The sequence below is a fragment of the Vipera ursinii genome (assembly GCF_947247035.1).
Source record: "Vipera ursinii genome assembly, chromosome: 3".
Lineage (NCBI taxonomy): Eukaryota > Metazoa > Chordata > Lepidosauria > Squamata > Viperidae > Vipera > Vipera ursinii.
The window spans coordinates 140,798,138-140,820,844 of NC_139516.1; the positions used below are offsets into that span (position 1 = coordinate 140,798,138).

Here is a 22,707-nt window from a genome sequence, read left to right on the forward strand (position 1 = left end):
AGGTAAATCTTCCATAAGAGTGAGTACATTTTATATTATCCGGGAAGCTTGAGATTAAACAATACTTCTGTGGATCACACACAGCAAAAGTAAAAAAAATACATAATGTATAATGCTTTACTGCATAGCTTGTAAACTAGCACAATTATTGATCATATAAGGTTGCCCTTCCAGGGTTTAACAGATCTTATGTTGGTACTTTTCTGGGATTGCAAAGACAACCAACTTGTCAAAGTTCTTGGCAAGCCACAGCCCACAGTTAGTGAGCTGTCTGTTCAGATTGGTGAATCACAAATTATGGAGATTTCTCCCCTCGCCTCTCTACATAAGATGGGAGCATAAAATATTTATCTCCTCTATTTGGTGTTGTGAGCAGAAACACTGGGAAATTTTTTTGGGGGGGACATGTAGAGCAGTGGCCCCCCAAACCCTTTTGGGCACTAGTTCCATGGAGAGATTTTTTTCTGTGGACTGAAGGAGGTGTGGTTTCTCATGCTGCCTGCATCCCGTGGATGGGCTTCACACTTGTTTGTATGGCCCGGTTTCTGGCATGCCGTGGCCTGGTGCCGGTCCATGGACCGAGAGTTGGGGACCCCTGATGTAAAGGACTGGCATAACTTTCTAATAATTTGGGAGATAACTCTCAGCTTCTGTTACAGTAAATTAAATGTCTAAGATACTCTAGAAAGAGCCCAAAATGATTTTTGTGTGGAAAAATACTATATGTCAGTCATATTCCTAAGCTTAAGAACTCTTTAATTCTATATGTGGCTGTTGTACAGCTAGTAGAACTGGAGGTTCTGTATAAACCAACCAAGAAAACAAAAATTTCAAGATCTCCCAAGCCTCAAATCACTTAAAAATGAATTTAATTGAAATTTTAAAAGAGATTTCTGGAGAAGAGCAAGATTCATAAGTAAAGTAGTTCATCCCAGGGATTTTAGTAAAATGTGGGTGTGTTTCAAACTCGCTGTACTTCAAAGATGCTACTATGCCTTGAGCAATTGATTAGAGGTGCTGACTTAAGCATAATTCTCCATACGAATTCCTTAACCAGTATGTCAGTTATTCCCTGGCTCCACCTTGCTGAGGTTTTCCAGTGACTAATAGCTTCATATTCTTCTTTTTGAATAGTGCTTCATTGGGAAATTGATATTAAATATGGCCTCTAGGTCTATTGCTGAGCTTTCTTACACTGCTGCTTGTTTCCTAGGGAGGCTTTCAACAGGGGAAATTGGATGGAGATGTATCTGCACTAAACCAAGTTTTATGCATATAAACAGTGGCCTGTTTTGCTTTCTTCAGTTGCTGCTGATTTTCCATTGCCGCCTTCTATGTAGTATATTACTTTTCATGCTATCTTAGTCTCATGAGAAGGAGTAATGCTTCTGGGTTCACCTAGAACAGGGGTAGGCAACCTTGGCTCTTTTATGACTCATGGACTTCAACTCCCAGAATTCCTGAGTCAGCTATGCTGACTCAGGAATTCTGGGAGTTGAAGTCCATGAGTCATAAAAGAGCCGAGGTTGCTTATCCCTGACCTAGAACAAGAATATGTGAGCATATTTTGTTTTCTGCAGTTGTTACTGAGTTCAGGTGCCCTTTGACACGCCTCATCTTTGCCTGTTCAGAAAATTGTTAAGATTTACTTTTTGGAGAACTCTTTTTAAGCTGTAAGTGGATTGTGCACAGGTGCACAGGATTCTTGTATTTTGTATGAGACAAAGCATGCACCATGTGAATTGCTAGTGGGAAATGTTCTAGTCCAGTGTCATCATAAATGTCCATGTGACCTATGAGTTATACTTGGGAAAGTTTTCAAATATTTTTGTTTTAACACTGATATGGATAGGCCCACATGAGGATTTGGCCACCTCAGTCAAGACAATAATTGTTACATCCAAAGCAAAATGAAATAAAATAATAAATTAAGCAGAACATTAGTTAATTGCTTGTTTAGGCACACAATTTAAACACTCTGTGTCTTTTAAGAGAATAAAACATGAGTTAAGAGAGAATTCTGAGGTGGCACTTAATGGGGATGACCCTGATTCTTCTTCATCTTGTACTGACCAAAAGGGTGTAGTAGTGTATAAATACAGAATTAAGGATTATCGGAATCTCCTCCTGGTAGGATATAGTAAGATAGGGGAAAGGCTTTGCCTACTTTTGTGACATTTCCCCCTCTAAGTAAGTCTCCTTCTGCTATATTTATAAAACTTGCTTCAATAATCACTTCCCAGGTCAAATTCCTCAGCAATGTTCATACCACCCACAGAAACACTTCAACTCCCAATAACAATTCCTCTCACATTTTATGAATTCAGCAATTGTAAATTCTCTTTAAAATGTATATTTGTGTGTGTGTGTGTGTGTGTGTGTGTGTGTGTGTGTGCGCGCGCGCGTGTGTGCATGTGTGTTTATGGCTGCAGTTTTATAGGTAGCAGTTGGATGTCTGGTATTGTATTATGATTGTTGTAGTGAGGTTTTTACCACTAATTAGTGGATCTAATGTGAAAAGGCAAAATATTCCCAAATGTTTAAATGTCTTAGAAAGAAAGCTTTAAACTTCATTGAGGTAAGGGAAAGCAATGAACATATATCTGATAGCCCTAATCTGAAACTTGGATAGATCTGCTTTAGCTTTCAGAACTGTAAGAAGGGAAATTTTGCCAGTTGTGTGGATTTCTTCTGCTGTAATGTTGTGATGAGATAATTCAAGAGGTTGTAGGGACTGTTTCAAAGCTTTTTGACTCAAGACAACTTTAGACCACATTGTGCCCTCCTTTCTATACATACCGCATGTAGATAGTATTAAATGTCATGATTGTTACTTCAGGTTAAGCATTTGTTAACTTGTACTGCAAGGCTACAGTGCCATTCACTGTTTTTTGGCATGTGGGATGTAAGAAAGTAGCAATTATTCACATGCAAGATTGTTTGGCTGATGAATTATTTTTCCCTTTTGATTTCAGAATCTTAACCATGGATGCGATACAAGCTGCAAATACAGCTTTTTCGGTTGATCTTTTCAAAAAACTGTGTGAAATGGACAAAAGAGCTAATTTTATTTTTACTCCACTTTCCTTATCAACTTCTCTTGCCCTGGCGTATAAAGCAGCTAACGGTGACACAGCGACCCAGATTAAACAGGTAGGATGTTTACTTTAAACATAACTCTTACTTATTGTTTGGGAATATTATTGTATATATTTTTCTATTTTTCCTTTGCTACATAGATGATAATTGACCCTTCTATAAATTCAGGTATTGTTGTATTCGTCCATTAAATCTTGGCTTGGTTTAGCAGCAAAGGTGCTCAAACATAAGGCAGGAAACAGAGTTAAACCTTAAGGTGAAACAAAGACAACATATTGCCACATATTTCGCCTTAAAAAAAGAGGTTTACAGAACCTGAAAGGTCCCTTAAATATTTCCTATTGTTTATAAATTTTTCTTGTTCTCTCCTCCGCTTAGTCTGGCCACTTGGTAGGGCTGCATTTGCACAAGGACATAATGTGTGGGTTGACATTTTGTGGTTGTGGATACTACTACTACTACTACTTATTTTGTCTAAATCTAGAACTAAATTGCATTAGCAATATCTTGATATCACATAGTTGATAAGAAAATATTAAGGAAAGCTACTTGGGCCATGTAAAATACCATGTTTAGAAGTAGTCACACTTTTTAGAAGAGCAGGATATGGAAATAACATTGTAGCTCTCTTATATGCATTTTCTTGGTTCAAGAAAATGTAGTTCCTCACACTTTCACTTAGGACCCTTGCATTAAATGTTGTTGAATTAATCTATTATAGAATAACTTAATAACAGAGTTAGAAGGGACCTTGGAAGTCTTCTAGTCCAGCTCCCTTCTCAAGCAGGAAACCCTATACCATTTCAGACAAACTGTTGTCCAATTTCTTCTTTAAAATCTCCAGTGCTGGAGCACCTACAGGTTCTGGAGGCAAGTCATTCCACTGATTAATTGTTCAAACAATTAATAATTAATTGTTTAACTATTAATTAAAGCTGTCAAAAATTGCCATCCTGATTTTATATAAAGAATTCCCACAGCTGAAACCTATTGTATTTAACAGGCATTAGCTATGGCATTGCTAATCTCTGCATATTTTTTTTTATATTAATCCCATTTATATCCCGCCCTTCTCCGAAGACTCAGGGCGGCTTACACTCTAAGCACAAATCAATGTGCTTAGCAATAGCCTTCATTCTATGTATATGCCTGCTTATTAGGGCTTTTGCCCCCCCAAGCGGCATTATTACAAAGTCAGCTTAATTGCCCCCAACAATCTGGGTCCTCATTTTACCTACCTCGGAAGGATGGAAGGCTGAGTCAACCTTGAGCCTGGTGGGACTCGAACCTGCACCAATTGCAGGCAGCTGGTGTTACTTAAGGAGGCATTAGCCCACTGCTCCACCAAGGCTCTATGGCAGCAAAGGTGAAGTAAAACTATCAAGGCAAACCGAACTGCCTATATATTGATGGAGCTGAATTAATTCAAAGTAATTAAATTTTTTGCTGTATTGTTGACCACCACTATAACTTAAGTTAAAAGAGGTGAAGCCCATACAGGGAGGAAAAGGTTATTAGGGGCCATTTTTGAGTACTAGTTGCTGGTGAAGGTGTCACTCTTCATGTCCTACTTGGATGCTTCTCAGTGACCTATTCTTGGCCACAGTAAAAAATAAGAAGCTGGACAAAATATCAGATAGGAAAGAACTCTTAGGTAAAGGTAAAGGTTCCCCTGCACATGCGTGCTATTCGTTTCCGACTCTAGGGGCCGGTGCTCATCTCTGTTTCAAAGCCAAAGAGCCAGCGCTTGTCTGAGGATGTCTCTGTGGTCATGTGGCCGGCATGACTAGACACCAAAGGCGCACAGAACGCTGTTACCTTCCCACAGTAGTGGTCCCTATTTTTCTACTTGCATTTTTACGTGCTTTCAAACTGCTAGGTTGGCAGAAGCTGGGACAAGTAACAGGCGCTCACTCTGCTACGCGGCACTTGGGATTCGACCCGCCAAACTGCTGACCTTCTGATCGACAAGCTCAGCGTCCTAACCCACTGAGCCACCACGTCCCTAAAGAACTCTTATGTTTTGTTTAATTGGGTTGAAAGCACTATGGCAGAAATCTTTACTGAAATCCATATTTAAACTGGTATTTGTTTATTAACAGGGGCTCCATCTAGAAGATGTCAAAGATATTCCATTTGGATTCCAGACAATTACCTCAGATGCTTCCAAACTTAGCTCATTTTATTCATTAAAAATGATTAAGCGGCTTTATGTAGAAAAATCCCTTAACCCTGCTGTGGTAAGTTGGGAAGAAGTAATAGTAATTATTGGTTGACAGTTACCATCTAAATTCCATAATTAATTACATTATGTTCATGGGTTGCTTTACTAAATTTATTATTTTTTTTAATCTATAGGTATTCTCAATTTATGACTGTAATGGAAATGCCCCATTACTGTGGTCAGTTGTGATGAGCAAAGTGGGTCATCATGCGACCGATCCAATTTTACGCCTTTCCCTTCCCCCCCAGTAGTGAAGTGAATCATCATGTTCGTTAAGTGAATCTGAAGTTGTTAAATGAACACCCTGGTCGTTAAGCGAGCACATTTTTCACTATTGGATGTTTTTACTGAAAACTAGAAGTATAGTAAACCATTTTCCCAAGGGGCTGATAATAATCTGAGAGTTCCAACCATGGAAATTGTTCTTGCTTGGCGGCAAAAGCGATGCATGAAATTGCAGCCAAAATTAGAATCGTTACAGAATCGTTAATCGTGTGTGTGTGTGTGTGTGTGTGTGTGTGTGTGTGTGTCCAACTTTGGCAACTTTAGCACTTGGTAGACTTCAGTTCCCAGAATTCCCCAGCCAGGATTCTGGGAGTTGAAATCTACAAGTCTTAAAGTTGCCAAGGATGGACACTGTTGCTCTGCAGGATCTTAATTATAGCTTGTAGTTTTAAATGAGAATCACTGGAATTCAGTTGTCATAGACTGGGTTGTGGCAAGTAGCGCTTTTCTGTTGACAGAAGATGTTATTAGAAGCTTCAGGCAGTAGAATAAAAACAGAAATTTGGGGTTGGGGTTTGTTTTTCTTTTTTGGCAGCTTGATCTTACGCTAAAGAACTGTGGAGAGAATCCAGGGGGATATGAGTATGAAAGCTGATTTTCTCCTTTTTCTGCTGCCAGCGGTCCCCAAAGAAAATTCCCTTGAGGAATATGAGTTTGAAACAGACCTGTAGTTTTTAAACTTCTGGTTAACTTATGCATTTTTTACTTTTATCTTCATTTTTATACACTAACTGAGGAATTTTTCAAGTTGAGTTTTGCACATTTGAAGCATATGCCACAATAGATATTCATTTGATTTTAATGCGCTGGTGTTATTGAATTTTGAAGCAGTTCATCTTAAGTCCAAACACTATTGATGCAAGGCCACTTTTACTAATGTGGAGAACGTACAGGTAGTTCTTGACTTATGACCACAATTGGGATGAGAATTTCAGTTGCTAAGCAAGGCAGTTCGTAAATGAGTGTCGCCTGATTTTGCTACCATTTTTTTTCCACTGCAGTTGTTAAGTGAATAAGGCAGTTGTTGAGTAAATCTGGCTTTCCCCATTGACTTTGCTAGCTGAAAACCTGCCGGAAAGGTAACAAAGGATGGCCATGTGATCCTGGGATGCTGTTGCATCTGTCATAAATACATGCCAGTTGCCAAGTGACTGAATTTTGATCACAGGACCACAGGGAAACTGCAATGGTCCTAAGTGTGAGGATCAGTTATAAGTCACATTTTTCAATACCATTTTAATTTCAAATGGTAATTGAATGAATGGCTACAAGTTGAGGACTACCTATATATTAATGTTCAATGTATAATTTGGAATTAAATTGATTTATAATTTTTATACAGCTTTAAAATAAGACCTGCCCCATGTTGTGTATGATAGTATTGTACACTGGATTAAAAAAACCACTTTCCAGTTTGCTTACTTTGCTGCCTTAATATTTCTTGATCAGGGAAAAATTCTAACCCATTGAAGTTCATTACGGTATAACCTATGTGTTCTAGGCAAAGCTATTTAAATCAGATTTAATTTAATTCATTATGAAAGCAGTTGATGGAGATTTGTAAATGGGACATTTCTTGTGAAGTGCACGAGAGCAAGAGTCATCAATATTTGGGCCTCTTGACATATTTGGCTTTGGTTCATGGAAATACAAAAACATAAATACCGGTAATCACATGTTATGGATTGTGCAGGTTTGGCTTAGAGATTGCCAGTTGCCCCCCAAAACTGCCTAGTGTGCCTGATGGTTTCCAGTCCTCCTGTGTCTCTCTGTATGTAGAATCCCAGTCAAAGTCCCCACCCTGTTGTTATTCAAGTTTAAAATGTGCGTCATAGTTTTGTCCTTGGTCTTCATTTTCATGTTACCGACGGGGAAACTAGGTCTTAACCTGGAGCCTTCTCCCTTTCAGGAATTCATCAGTTCTGTCAAAAGGCCCTTCCCATCAGAATTTGAAGTTGTAGATTTTAAAGAGAAACCAGAAGACACCAGGCTGCAGATCAACAAATCTGTTTCTGACCTTACTGATGGCAAGTGCATTCTTTATCAAGAGATCTCTTTTAAGTCATGAATTGTGATGTCCTTGAATCAGGAATTATCCCTTCAGATATAGAGTTCATCCTACTACATGTTTGCTTATTTATGGCTTCTGTGCTAATACAGTAATAGAGTACCACTACACCAATACTAATAAGTTTGAATATATTTCAGTTTTAAAATGGAAGTCCCTTTTCCCTGGTAAGGTTAGGCTTTTTTAAAGATTACCTTTCATTGGCATTCAATAAATGGCCTACTGTGTCAGCAATATGAAAGCCTTTCAGTGTAATTAAGCCAAGATTTTTTTGGCACTACATATCACACTATTATATCCTATTAAACTATTTTTTGCATATAGTAGACAAATAGAAAAAATGTCATTGTTTTTTCAAAGGTATGGAAAAATAGTGTATGCATTTAGTGCAAAAAATTGATTCTTCCTCACTTCTCCCTAACCAAGGGTTGAAAATCCCTAGTAACATTTTTTTCTGGCTATGGCATTGCCTTCATCTCATTCTCAGCCCATTTCTAAAGTCATTGTCACCTGCTTTAATTTTAAAGTTGTCTTTTTCCTCTTTTCCTGAAGCATTTTTCCCCCAGAGATATAATTTTGTAATGCTTCATTGACTATTTGGTTGCTGATGGAATCAAGAGTTGTGATCTGCCCAACTCCTATTGGTCACTTTAGGCTTCCCTCCCATCATTGATTCTGTCTTGGGGATTTGGGCTTCGGCTGTACAGAGGCATCTGTGTCTATAATGCTTGTCCAGGGCACACCATACTACTGGTTGGGTATTCTGCTGATTCCCTGTAAACATGGGCTGGCATTTGAAAGAGCAATACCTTATGCTACATAGATCATTTAAACCCAGAAAGAAAGTTTCAGCTGTGTGTGGCTAGTTCTGTCATGATTGCTTGTTAATACAGATTCCTGCTGCTTCTGCAGACAAAGGTTTTCATATAGCTAACTTTTTACTATTTTTACTATTTATATTTGGGAACTTGTACAAGGGCACCACAACTACTAGTGACCAGGCAATGGTCAGAGAAGCATTTGCAATTTATATAGTGGTTTGTACAATATCCCACAGATAGTTATGTCAGAACTGTCCTCTGCGGTGGCTCAGTGGGTTAGGACGCTGAGCTTGTCGATCAGAAGGTTGGCAGTTTGGCGGGTCGAATCCCAAGTGCCACGTAGCAGAGTGAGTTGCTGTTACTCATCCCAGCTTCTGCCAACCTAGCAGTTCGAAAGCACGTAAAAATGCAAGTAGAAAACTAGGGACCACTACGGTGGGAAGGTAACAGCATTCTGTGCGCCTTTGGCATCTAGTCATGCCGGCCACATGACCATGGAGACGTCCTCGGACAAGCGCTGGCTCTTCGACTTTGAAACAGAGATGAGCACCGGCCCCTAGAGTCGGAAATGACTAGCATGCATGTGAGGGGGAAACTTTACCTTTACCTTTAAATACAGTAGCTTTGCAGCAGCTTCATTAGCTCTTTGGGGGTGACCAACTTGCATGTGAAAATATAAAACTCCTTAAGCTAGGTGACATTAATGGATAGTGTTATGTATGCAGGCATCTGCATAGCAACAGCCCTCAGGGGGCGTTGGCCTGGACAGTTTCGGCGGGAAACCTAGGACCAACCCCATTGGCTGTTAGCTTACCTGGCCAGGTATATAAGGAGGCCAGGTAGCCCTCATTCCTCAGTTCACTTCCCCTTCCAATAAAGAGCTGAACTCTCACACCGGCTGGCGTCTCTCTTGCATCGGACCCACTACACTATAGTGGCGACGAAGGTGGGATTGCTGCCGACCAAGAGCTGAAGTCACTGGGGAAACGCTCCGCGAGCTGAAGGGAAAGGCATTTTTCCTTCTTCCCCCCACGACCGCCAGCCGAACCGGCAACGCCAAGCGCCACATCCACGACCAACTGCCGCCATGGCTAGAGCCGGACAACCCCGCGAATTCGAGACCCGCCGCCCCGAAACCTGGACCCGTTACCTGGCTCACGTTCAACTGTACATGCAGTTCAATCAGATATCAGAGGACGGTGCAAAGGCGGCCACCCTGCTCTGCCTTGGGGGAGCAGCACTGCTGGAAGTCGCCGCGAACCTGCTCCCCCAGGAGGCCATCAACACCGTCGCGTACCGAGACCTCGTGGCCAGGCTCAACGCACATTTCAGGCCCCGGCGCTCCAAGGTGGCCGCACAGTCACAATTCGAGAAAAGGGACCAGCGCCCCGACGAGACCGGCGCCGACTTCTTCACCGCCCTACGGGAAGCTGCCATCGCTTGCAGGTTCACAAATTTGGAGGAGCGACTATGGGAAGCGAAGGTTGGAGACCGGATGAAAGTTATTCAAAACAGCCGGATCCAAGGTAGGCTTCTTGAGGAGAGGTCTCACCACCGCCTCCTTCAAGGCGGCGGGAAAACTACCCTCACTCAAAGAAGCAGCTATAACCGCCTGGAACCAGCTTCGTGTCCCCTCCCGGGCTGCATAAACCAGCCAGGAAGGGCACGGGTCCAATAAACATGTGGTGGAGCTCAGCCTCCCCATGATCCTGTCCACTTCCTCTGGAGTCACAGGATCGAACTCCTCCAGATGACATCGACAAGATCACTCGTGTCCTGATCGTCCGATACTGCCCAGTCGGAGTCCAAACCGGTGCGAATCCGAGCGATTTTGTCCGACAGATGTTGACTAAATTCCTCGGCACGCCCCTGCAAGGGATCCTCACTGACCTCCTGGTTGAGGAGGGAGCGGGTCACCCTAAACAGGGTGGCCGGGCGATTATCTGCGGACGCGATGAGGGCAGCAAAATAGTTAGATCTCGCTACCCTCATCGCAGCGAGATAAGACCTAATATGGGTTCTTAGTCGCAATCGGTCGGATTCAGATCGGGTGGACCTCCAGACGCTCTCTAGGCCCCGTCTCCGACGCTTCATCTCCCGGAGCTCCGCGGAAAACCATGGAGCCCATTGGGATCTGCGCCGGGTCAGGGGCCGCAAGGGTACAACTCGGTCAAGTGCCTCCGTGGCCGTCCTTTCCCAGGCCTCCACTAAGGCATCCGCCGAGCTGTGAGCTGGGGAGGCAGGTGGGGCCCCCAGCGCTGCCTGAAACCTCTCAGGGTCCATTAAGCGCCTGGGGCAGAACCATCTAGTTGGCTCAACAACCCCACGGTGGGGGGTGGCAAAACGGAAGACCAGCTGCAGGAGATGATGATCGGTCCATGACAGGGGCATAACAATTGGGGAGCTGTTGTGACTCAGGGCCAGCCTGTGGGTCCGACAGCCGGCTCCGATGTATCGGAGGACTCAGATGTGGGGGAGGAGGGAAACGAACCGGCTGATAATGATTTGGAGGCTTTGCAGAGTCCTCAGCCGGGGACCTCTTCTCAGCTGCGTGAGCCCGAGAGTGCGGAGGAAGATGACCCACAGCTGGCCCTGTTCAAGGACGCCCGATGCAGGAGGCAGTCGAGCAGGAACAAACAAAGAAAGGCTGTGAGACTCCTCGGGAGGAGGCACAGGGAGACCACGCCCTGAGCTCTCTATAAAAGGAGTGTTTGGGGAGGGGCTGGTTGCTGAAAGCAACTTTTCCGCTTGAGAAGACAAGCTCTAGTGTTTTTGTTAACTGCGTAATTAAATCTTGGCAGTAGCCTTTTAGCCTTGGACGCTCTCCAGACTCTTCTTTTTGAATAGGGGTTGCGAGAAGAGGGCTGGTTCAGAACAGTTTGCTTTCAGCCACCCACCCCTTATTACTACGATGGAGCAGCTTCTTGCCGAGAATGCCCAGCTCAACCAGCAACTCACCTTGCTGGCCACTCAGGTGGCACAACTGCAGGCTCAGGTACATGCTGCCCCCCCACCCAGGAGGAAATGTCAGATAGCTATGCCGGATAAATTTGCTGGTAAACCAGAACTGTTTCCTGCCTTCCTGGGACAATGCCAGCTTTATATCAGCGTGAGAGCAGCTGATTTCCCCACTGACCGAGATAAGGTGGGATTCGTGTTGAGCCTTCTGTCGGGAGATGCAGCTCGTTGGGGCACGCCTCTGTTGGCACAGCCTAGCCCTTTGTTGGATAACTTTGGGGAGTTTTGTGACCATATGCGCCTCATGTACGAGGACCCGATTAAGGCGCAGACTGCCACCCGACGCCTGAAAGCTTTGAGGCAGGGTCAGCGCCCTCTACAGGCCTATATCAGCGATTTCCAGCTGCTTAGCCAGGATTCCGCCTGGAATGAGGCTGCGCTTGTGGATGCCTTTCAGGATGGCTTGTCTGAGGAGATGTTGGATGAGCTGGCCCGCGTGGACATTCCCTCAGATCTGAATGGGCTGATCCATCTTTGTCTGCGGATCGATGCCCGGTTGCAGCAGCGAAAGAGTCGCCGTGCCACCCCACAGACCCCTGCCGCCCCTGTTGTGCGTGAGCCCCCAGTCCAGAGGGAGGAGCCAATGGAGCTGGGTGCCGCCAGGTCCCGTCTATCGGTGACGGAAATGGACAGACGACGTTCGGAGGGGTTGTGTTTTTACTGTGGGGACCCTGGACATTTGGCTGCTTCTTGTCCAAAGAAGCGTCAGCGGGCATCAGTGACCAAGCCGGCCCTGAGAAAGTCCCCTGCTTTGCTGTCGGGAAACGGCCCGAGCCCAATCTAGACGGTGTGAAAGATCGGGCGACCCACAACGACCACGCCGAGCGATGCCGTTCCGACGGTGCCTGTGAACCTTCACGGCATTTGATTTTGGAGGCACGTCTGATCCTTCCTGGCAAGCCAGAGGGGATTCCGGTCCATGCCTTAATTGACTCTGGGGCTACCACTAACTTTATGGATTCGGCCTTTGTGGCCAAATGGGCTGTTCCCCAGTGTCCAGTGGATCCGCCCATGCTTGTGGAGACCATCGATGGTCGAGTGCTCCTGTCCGGGCCTATTACGGCCGCCACGCAACCCGTGTGTATGGCCATCAGTACCCATGTGGAGGCCATTCAGTTCTACGTCACTTCGGAACTGCACTTCCCCGTGGTCTTGGGACTGGCGTGGCTCCGGGCGCATGATCCACAGATCTATTGGTCTCAGAACTTGGTCACCTTCCCAAGTTTGCAGTGCGTGGACCACACCCGCCATATCTGTGCCGGCCAGGTGGAGGGTTCCCCAGGGGTTTCCTTGCCTCCCGAACTGTCCGACTTTGCTGACGTGTTCAGCGAGTCAGAGGCGGACCAATTACCCCCGCACAGGCCCTACGACTGCTCAATTGACCTAGTCCCTGATGCGCCTCTCCCAGTGGGGCGTTTGTACTCCATGTCGGAGCCCGAGTTGGCTGCATTGCGGGACTTCCTGACAAAGAACTTGGCTCGTGGATTCATCCGGCCCTCGTCCTCGCCAGTGTCTGCGCCCGTGCTCTTCGTCAAAAAGAAGTCGGGCGAGTTACGGCTTTGCTGTGACTACCGGAAACTCAACGCTATCACGGTGCGTAACCGCTACCCGCTGCCCCTCATCCCCGAGCTCTTGGACCGACTCCGGGAGGCTAAGATCTTCACGAAACTGGACCTGCGTGGAGCTTACAACCTCGTCAGGGTTCGGCCGGGTGATGAGTGGAAGACGGCGTTTGGTACTCGCTATGGACATTTCGAGTACACGGTGATGCCGCTGTGTTTCAGCATTTTATGAATGACATCTTTTGGGATCTGTTGGACCAGTTTGTCGTGATTTACCTGGACGACATCCTGATTTACTCCCCGTCGCGTGAAGCGCATCATCAGCATCTCCGTCAGGTCCTGCAGTGCCTCCGGAAACATCGGCTGTTTGCCAAGTTGGAGAAGTGCCAGTTCTACCAGGTGACCATTGATTTCTTGGGCCACCGCATTTCTCCTGAGGGCATCGCCATGGAACCGAGTAAAGTTGAGTCGTTGCAGAGTTGGCAACCCCCGCGTCGCGTGAAGGATGTTCAGCGACTTCTTGGATTTGCCAACTACTATCGGACATTCATCCCTGGCTTTGCTGCCTTGACAGCCCCCCTCACCCGGCTCCTGCAGAAGAAGACTCGGTTCCAGTGGAACGCCCCCGAACAACAGGCGTTCCAAGCTTTGAAGGACGCCTTCATGAAGGAGCCCATCTTGAAGCATCCTGACCCGCAATGGCCGTTTGTCGTGGAGGCGGACGCCTCCGACATTGCCATTGGGGCCGTGTTACTCCAGGCAGCGACGCCCAACGGTACCCTTTTCCCTTGCGCGTATCACTCTCGGAAATTGAATCCCTCGGAGCGCAACTATACCATCTGGGAGAAGGAGCTGCTGGCCATCAAGGCGGCGTTCGAGGCTTGGAGGCATCATCTGGAGGGGGCGCGGCATCAAATCGAGGTCCGGACGGACCACAAGAATCTGGAAAGCCTGCAGACCGCTCGGAATTTGAACCAACGCCAGATCCGGTGGTCCCTCTTCTTTGCGAGGTTTGACTTCCGGGTGCGGTACATACCAAGCGGGCACAACCAGAGAGCGGATGCTCTGTCCAGGAAGCCCGAGTACACCCGAGTGGAAGACAAGCTTCCGCCCAGGACAGTGATCCCCGTCGAGTCTTTTGCTGCGGTGCGGGAGTCGGTGGATATACGGGCTCGGATCCGGGAGGCGCAGCAGCAGGAGGCGTGGGTGGCTCAGCGGAAGGAAGAGGTGGGGCCAGATTCGCCTTGGTCGGTCACGGATGGACTCCTGTATTATCGTGACCGGCTCTATGTTCCAGGAGGGCCACTCAGGGGACTCGTCCTCAGCCAATGTCATGATAACCCGGCTGCGGGGCATTTTGGCCTGTTCAAGACTCTGAACCTGGTCTTCCGTACATTCTGGTGGCCCCGAGTCCGACACGATGTCCAGTCTTATGTCACCTCCTGCGTCCCATGCAGGCAGGCCAAGTCAGCGACAGGGGCCCCGCCTGGTTTACTGCAGCCTTTGCCAATGCCCAAGAGACCCTGGGGGGCTGTGTCCATGGACTTTCTGACGGATCTACCCCCATCCTCCGGCTTCACGACAGTGTTTGTGGTGGTGGACATGTTGACCAAGATGGCGCACTTCATCCCCTGTCGCGGCTTACCGTCAGCTCGCGCCACTAGTCGCATGTTCATCCAACAGGTGTTCCGGCTGCACGGCCTTCCCGATAGAGTCGTCTCCGATAGGGGGGCCCAGTTTACAGCCCGCTTCTGGCAGGAGTTGATGCGGGCGTTGGACATTAAGGTTTGCCTCTCGTCCGCGCATCATCCTCAGACCGACGGGGGTACCGAGAAGGTCATCGGCATCTTAGAGCAGTATCTGCGCTGCTACGTTAACCTGCAGCAGGACAATTGGGTGGACTATTTGGCCATAGCCGAGTTTGCCTTTAACAACTCGCAGCACACCTCCACGCAGATGACACCGTTCTTGGCCAACGTGGGTTAACACCCCCGGTTTTTCCCCCTTTCTCCCGTGGACTCACCGGAGCCGGCACCGAACGAATTCATGGCGGAGTTACAGGCGATCCATCGGTTGGTGCGACGGCAGCTGGAGAAGGCCAAGGCCGACTACAAGAGGTTCGCCGATCGGTCGAGAAGGGATACGCCTCCATTATCGGTGGGGGATCGGGTCTGGCTGTCCACCAGGAACCTACCATCCACTCGGCCGGCGAGGAAGCTGGACCACCGTTACCTTGGACCGTTCCCAGTCGAGGCCGTCATCAACCCGGTCGCCTATCGTTTAACTCTGCCACGTTCCCTGCGCGTGCACCCCGTCTTCCATCGGTCCTTGTTGGTCCCCGAACAACCGGCTTGTCCACTTCGCCAAGCGGAACCTCCCCCATCAGGACCTCGTGATGGCGACAGCACCCCCGAGTACGAGGTCGCCAGCATCAGGGATTCCCGCTGGCTGAAAGGTCGCTTCCAGTACCTGATCGAGTGGAAAGGGTACGGGCCGGAGGACTTCACATGGGAAGACGCGACCGCCGTTCATGCCCCTGCGTTGGTGACTGCTTTTCACGAACAGTTCCCATCCCGACCGCATCCGGATCGGCAGACCCGGGGGAAGGGCCCTGCGGTGCGGGATAGTGTTGTGACTCAGGGCCAGCCTGTGGGTCCGACAGCCGGCTCCGATGTATCGGAGGACTCAGATGTGGGGGAGGAGGGAAACGAACCGGCTGATGATGATTTGGAGGCTTTGCAGAGTCCTCAGCTGGGGACCTCTTCTCAGCTGCGTGAGCCCGAGAGTGCGGAGGAAGATGACCCACAGCTGGCCCTGTTCAAGGACGCCCGATGCAGGAGGCAGTCGAGCAGGAACAAACAAAGAAAGGCTGTGAGACTCCTCGGGAGGAGGCACAGGGAGACCACGCCCTGAGCTCTCTATAAAAGGAGTGTTTGGGGAGGGGCTGGTTGCTGAAAGCAACTTTTCCGCTTGAGAAGACAAGCTCTAGTGTTTTTGTTAACTGCGTAATTAAATCTTGGCAGTAGCCTTTTAGCCTTGGACGCTCTCCAGACTCTTCTTTTTGAATAGGGGTTGCGAGAAGAGGGCTGGTTCAGAACAGGAGCCCCCACCAAGATCATCTAACCACCGACCAGATAAGAAAACCAAGTCAAGGGTGTGGCCTCCCTCATGGGTTGGTCCATGAATTACCTGCGTCAGGTCCATGGCCGTCATGGAAGCCATGAACTCCCGAGCTAACTCAGATACTCCTCCCAGGGATGGTAGATTGAAGTCTCCCAAAACCATTAGTTTAGGAAACTCAATCACCAGCCCTGAGAGGATATCGAGAAGCTCAGGCAGGGCTGCTGCTACGCGACTAGGCGAAAGGTACGCGAGCAGCAAGCCCAACTGCGCCCTAGGACCAAACCTCAATAAGAGAGATTCACACCCGACTATCTGAGGAACGGTGGCCTCCTGCGGACATAAGGATGCTCCGGTGGTCCATCTTCCTTGCAGCATACAATTGCAAGCTGGTACACAAGCCAGGGAAGGAGATGGGCCACGCAGACGATCTAAGTAGGCTCCCCCTAGACACACACGACCCAGACCCAGCACCAGCCACACAGATCCTAGCCCTGCAGGAACTACCTGAGTGCCCAGTTCTTGCCAAGGACATTGCCAGCCACACAGCCACAGACAACATCATGGGCAGGGTGCACTCATGGGTTTGCACAGGGTGGCAGGACAAATCCCCGGGACCAGAGTTTCAGGCCTATTTCATTAGACGCGATGAAATCTCCACACACAAAGGGTGCCTCCTTTGGGGTAGCAGGGTCATCATTCCACCCGCACTACGCGCCAGGGTATTGGACTCCTTACACGAAGGGCACCCGGGGGTGGTCAGGATGAAGGCACTGGCTAGGAGCTACCTCTGGTGGCCCGGGTTGGACAAGGAGGTTGAGGATCGGGTCAAGGCCTGTTATACGTGCCAGAGATCCAGGCCAGAAGTGCCACATGCACCAGTACACCGGTGGGAGGCCACACACACGCCATGGTCCCGCATTCACATTGACTATGCGGGGCCATTCCAGGGTCAACTATTTTTAGTAGTGGTGGACAGTCACTCCAAGTGGTTAGAGGTAGTCCCTGTCCCCAACATGACCTCGGGGAGGACAATCCAGGTGCTCAGAGCTCTCTTTGCCACACACGGCCTCCCCGACGTAATTGTGTCTGATAATGGGCCTCAGTTTACTGCTGCTGATTTCCAGGCGTTCTTGAAGGCGAACTGGATTAGGCACGCCACCTCTGCGTCTTTCCATCCATCTACCAACGGGCAGGCCGAACGGATGTTAAGGACGACCAAAGACGCACTCCGGCGCATCATCAGCGGGGACTGGCACCACAGACTGGCCAAATTTTTACTAGCCCAACACACAACACCATGCGTGGCTACCGGCAAGAGCCCAGCAGAACTGCGATGGGGACGGCGCCTCATCACCAAGCTGGACCGCCTACACCCAGACCGGGTAGCAGCCGAAACCGGTAGGGCAACATCACCATCATCACCATCATCACCATCACCACCAGCATCACTACCATCACCATTGCCATCATCATCCACACACAGGGTCCTCAACCTGGGGGACCTGGTCTGGGCAAGGAACTATGGGGCTGGACATCCTTGGGTTCCAGGGACAGTGGTCGGGAAAACAGGACCCCTTTCGTACATTGTAGGGGTGGAGGGGGACAGACGCATAAGGCGACACATTGATCAGCTCAGAGGAAGAGTCCCTGAGCACGTCACACACGCCCCTGAGCGCGTCACACACGTCCCTGAACTCAACGCACACGATCAACAGGAGGACCACACTCCAGGAGGGGTCAACCCAGCTGAGGACGTCACAGGGCAGGGACCAGAGGAGGAGGACTTCCTGATGCCAGCTCCTTGCAGCCCTGCACAAAGGCCTCAGGAACCCACGGTCCAAGCCCAGGGGCCAAGCACACCCAGACGATCCACCCATCCACACAGGACTCCAGCCTACCTGTCGGACTATGTGTGCAAGTGACCCTCACACAAGGACACCACTGTTTTTTATATATATATACTCATAGTTATAATAGTTGCATGTTGTTGTTGTTATGTGGGTCTTCTCTAAGGGGGGAGGGGTGTTATGTATGCAGGCATCTGCATAGCAACAGCCCTCAGGGGGCGTTGGCCTGGACAGTTTCGGCGGGAAACCTAGGGCCAACCCCATTGGCTGTTAGCTTACCTGGCCAGGTATATAAGGAGGCCAGGTAGCCCTCATTCCTCAGTTCACTTCCCCTTCCAATAAAGAGCTGAACTCTCACACCGGCTGGCGTCTCTCTTGCGTCGGACCCACTACACTATAGATAGGTAGGATTAAAACCACTTATTAAAACAATTTAACTAGAAATTAAGAATGTCTGATCCATTCTTTTTTGGAGAAAAGTTAGAAAGCCATAATGAAAGACTTCTGATGAGTGCCAGAACTTTTATGGAATCAACATGAAAAGCTTTTTGTCTTCTCCTTCTTTTTGCTTATTCTGTTAAGGGCTACTCAGTTCCTCCTTTTGGGGAGAAGACCCAGTTTCCATCTGTCATTGGTTTGGTAATGGCTAGAAATGACATCAAGTGTTTTCCTCTGGCCACACAGAAATTAGCTCTCATGCCTACAAGGCATAATTTTAGATTTGCACAGAGAGCAAATTGAGGTTTACACTGTTCAGCTGTTGGCATTACTGGGTCAATTACCTAACAGAGATTCAGTTTGCTTCTTACATAGATTTAAAGCTATGCCTAATCATGTCCTAATGAGACCATTGTTTCTTTTTAATCAGTATTATCTACCTTTAATGACAGAAGCTGTTTGAGATTGGGACTCTCTGGTATTCTATTATGTGTAGACAGAAGATTGTACGAAAATGTTGGGTGGATTGTTTGTTTAATCAGTGCTAAATAGGTTAATTTTTCATAGACTGGTATCCTTAGTTTTACTAGGCTAAATTTCCTATCTTCCCTATACAGGCTGGATGGGGGAACTGCCAGTCAAGTACAATTGAACAACATCAGATGGGCAAGACATCCTTAAGGATCAAATCTTTTTCTTAAAGCAGAAAGTGAGAGACTCCATAGTACTATTGCTAAACAGCTAAATGCTTCTTCTAGAATCTAAATTCTTCTGGAGAGACAGAATCTTGAATTGCCTTTTCCTAGAAACTTTGGCTGTTCTTGCCCCGTATCTGTGATTGCACCTCTAATGAAGTATTCTTGCCCTTATATCTGCAGGTAAAATGGAGAACATTTTAACTGAGGAGAGTATCAATGATGAGACCAAGATAATCCTGTTAAATGCAGCCTATTTTATAACAAACTGGATGAAGAAGTTTCCTGAGGCACAAACCAAGGAATGCCCGTTCAGAATAAGCAAGGTATAGGAAGAAGCAACCTGAAACTTTTTAAGACAAAAATGAAACGCTACAGAAAAGCCTTCAGTTTCTTGCTGAGTTTTAAACTAGCCTTTACTTCAATTCACATAATCCAAAATCAGCTCTAATGAGTGATTTTATAGCTAATGGCCCAAACCAATGTCTCACAGTGGTTTATTTATGATCTATCCCTCAAAAAACCCAAATGAAATGTTTAGAAGATATCAGAACATTCCTTTTTTGCAGCCAAAAGTGATGGGCTCTAAGATGGTAAAAATACAATAGGATTTTAGAACATTATGGATAGCAAAACGATTGGGGGCCAGTGTCAAATAGGTTACATTTTCTTTTTACAAAGCTTAGTTACTCCTTTTCACAATTTTGATTAGTAGTTCCTCATCATCTCTCTTTTTTTCACCTCTGTTATATATAGCAAATTCAATCCTTAATCCAAGTCAGGATTTCAAATGGGTTAAAATACATGGTGATCCATCCTAGAATTCTTATTATCTACTCTTGCTATGAATCTAGATTCATATACCAGTTCTAGTTTAACAAATGCGGCACTGAATTTAAAAAAAAAATAAGATGGTGAGATTAATATTCTCATGTGCATGATTATAAAGAAGCAAATACAATGTTGTTAATCACCCAGAATACTTTTCCTAAAAATTCTATTTATATTTAATAATTCAGTTGAAGGACTGAATTTCTTCAAAATATTAACTTTCATTTTACAGTGTACACATTTGTATTCAGCTGTGTAAGAATTTAACATTTGAGTTCTATTCTCAATTTGTATTTTCAATATATAAAGATAAATACATAATCAGGAATTTTGACCATAACTGGTATTTAAGTGAATTTTCAATTTCTGCTTTTTCCTTATTAGACTGAAACCAAATCTGTGCAGATGATGAACTTGGAAGCTACATTGTGCTTGGGCTACATAAACGATTTAAAAACCAAGATTCTGGAACTCCCATGTCACAATAAACATATAAGCATGCTTATCTTACTACCTAAAGATCTAGAAGATGATACAACTGGATTGGAACAGGTAAAAATAAATATTTGGTTAAATTTCAAAGTATTCTTTGGGGAGCTGCATATCAATCACTCTCATCCTTGAATGTTTCAAAACAGTCTGATTAGAAACGAATGAAAAATAGATTTATTTCCTAACGTGTCTTGCAGCCATTTGTTTAGTTCACTGAATGTAGCAGGGCCTTATCATTTGGACCCTATAATAATAAAAAGAAGCTGGACTGAATAGAATGAGAATACAGCTGGAAGGGACCTTGGAGGTCTTCTAGTCCAGGGGTCCCCAACCCCCAGTCCGTGGACCAGAATCGGGCTGTGACATGCCAACAACTGGTCCGCACAAACAAGCAAAGCCCTATCCATTGGATGCAGGCAGCACACAAAACCACACACCCTCTGGTCTGCCGAAAAACCTCTCTCCATGGAACCAGTCCCTGGTGTCCAAAAGGTTGTTCTAGTCCAACCCCCTGCTCAAGCAAGATTAAAGAACAGATTCATGCATTGATGAATCTAAATTAACTTTGACTTAAAGTTAAACTCCTTCATCTATGATCAGTGGTTTGTCAGCTGCTCAATAAATTCCACTATGTATGACTGATGGGCAATAATACAGCACAATACAATACAGCACAAAACAATACCACACATACAATACAATACTATTACATTACCATGCCGCACAATAATACAGTATCCAATTAGAGCTGATACTCTATTCACCCATTATTTTTCTTATCTCTTTAGCTTGAGAAGGAGATCACCCTGGACAAGCTGGTACAGTGGACGAATCCTAGTGTGATGGCGAACAGCAGAGTTAACGTGTTCCTCCCCAAATTCAAAGTGGAAAGTGAATATGATTTCAAACCCATTTTAGAAAGCCTTGGGATGACTCACATGTTTGATGAGAATGCATCGGATTTCTCTGGGATGTCGGAGTCGAAAGGCATTGTTCTTTCCAGGATCATTCACAAAGTCTCTCTGGAAGTAACTGAAGAAGGAGCTGAGTCTCGAGATGTTCCCGGATATCGGATCCTACAACACAAAGATGAATTTAATGCGAATCATCCTTTTCTTTTCTTCTTTAAGCACAACAAAAGTCGCAGTATTGTATTTGCTGGTAGATTCTGTTCTCCTTAAACAGAACTGCCTGTAAAGAAACCTGTTATCAATTTTGTTATGAGTATGAAATATTCAAAGGTAATCTCGCAGTTTCTCGTGAATTTACATAGGAGCAACCATATCAGTTAGTTGCAGCAAAAATAAGCATAGGGACACTTGAAAGATTAAAATAATTCATTACAGCATATCTTCTAGTGAACCATAGTTCAATTTATCAGCTAGATATCACACACCAAAGTTGGGAAGAAGGTTTCTTGTTCTTTATATATAAAATAAACCTCAGGTCAAATTCAGCAAAATGTACAGTATCTTTGATAAGTAGCAATTGAACAATATGCAAAGTTGTAATGTCTACACAATACTGCAGTTTGTTTTATGCTCATTGGCAATAATGAATTTCAACTTTATTGAACTGTCTACTTAGGGAAGAGTTCATATGAGTTTCTTCAGACCTGAATTAGTTAAATCGCTAATTTGTCACTGGAACATTAGAAATTTTATATTTGTAGTGAACTTCATTACATTAATCAATATGTTTTTTCCCCGTAAATATGTTTAACAGGGAAATATTTTTCTTTTGTTTTTTTATTATTTTGGGGTGGTTAGTAATGTAGATTACCTTCATTTGTTCCAAATAAAGCATTGCAAAAACTATATTTTCTCATTGCTGAAGTTTAAAGTGAAAAACAAAACTGTACCTCCTGCATCATTTGAAATCTGACTTCATATATCAGTGATAATATGCATTAATTAATGCTGTTACTTAACGCTGTTCTTTGTTATGGAATAAGTTTCAGTTCCAGGTTTGGATTTGTTGATGAGCGTTTACGATTTTATGGCTCTTCTCTATTAAGGTTTTGAAATAGATGCTAAATCATATATTTAAAGAAGGTATTTGGCAAAAGAAGAAATTTATTCTTTGGGAGGGTGATTAAGAAATGCTAACTAAATGTTGGAAAATGTCAAATATGCCAAATGTTACTGAACACACCTCCCAATAGCCTTTTTAAACTTGACTGATGACAAGGCACACCAGGAGCC

General features: G+C 45.8%; 1 protein-coding gene across 1 annotated transcript; it reads left to right on the forward strand.

Moving 5' to 3' along the window:
* Window positions 1-2,985: 2,985 nt before the first annotated feature.
* Window positions 2,986-22,530, forward strand: SERPINB5 (serpin family B member 5; the record flags this gene model as incomplete). The annotated part of the gene is made up of 6 exons (XM_083357711.1): window positions 2,986-3,153; window positions 5,202-5,339; window positions 7,518-7,635; window positions 19,364-19,506; window positions 20,396-20,563; window positions 21,292-22,530. The coding sequence occupies 6 exons, from the start codon at window positions 2,986-2,988 to the stop codon at window positions 21,682-21,684; spliced, it is 1,128 nt and encodes a 375-aa protein (XP_083213837.1). The 3' UTR covers window positions 21,685-22,530.
* Between the last annotated feature and the right edge of the window lie 177 nt (window positions 22,531-22,707).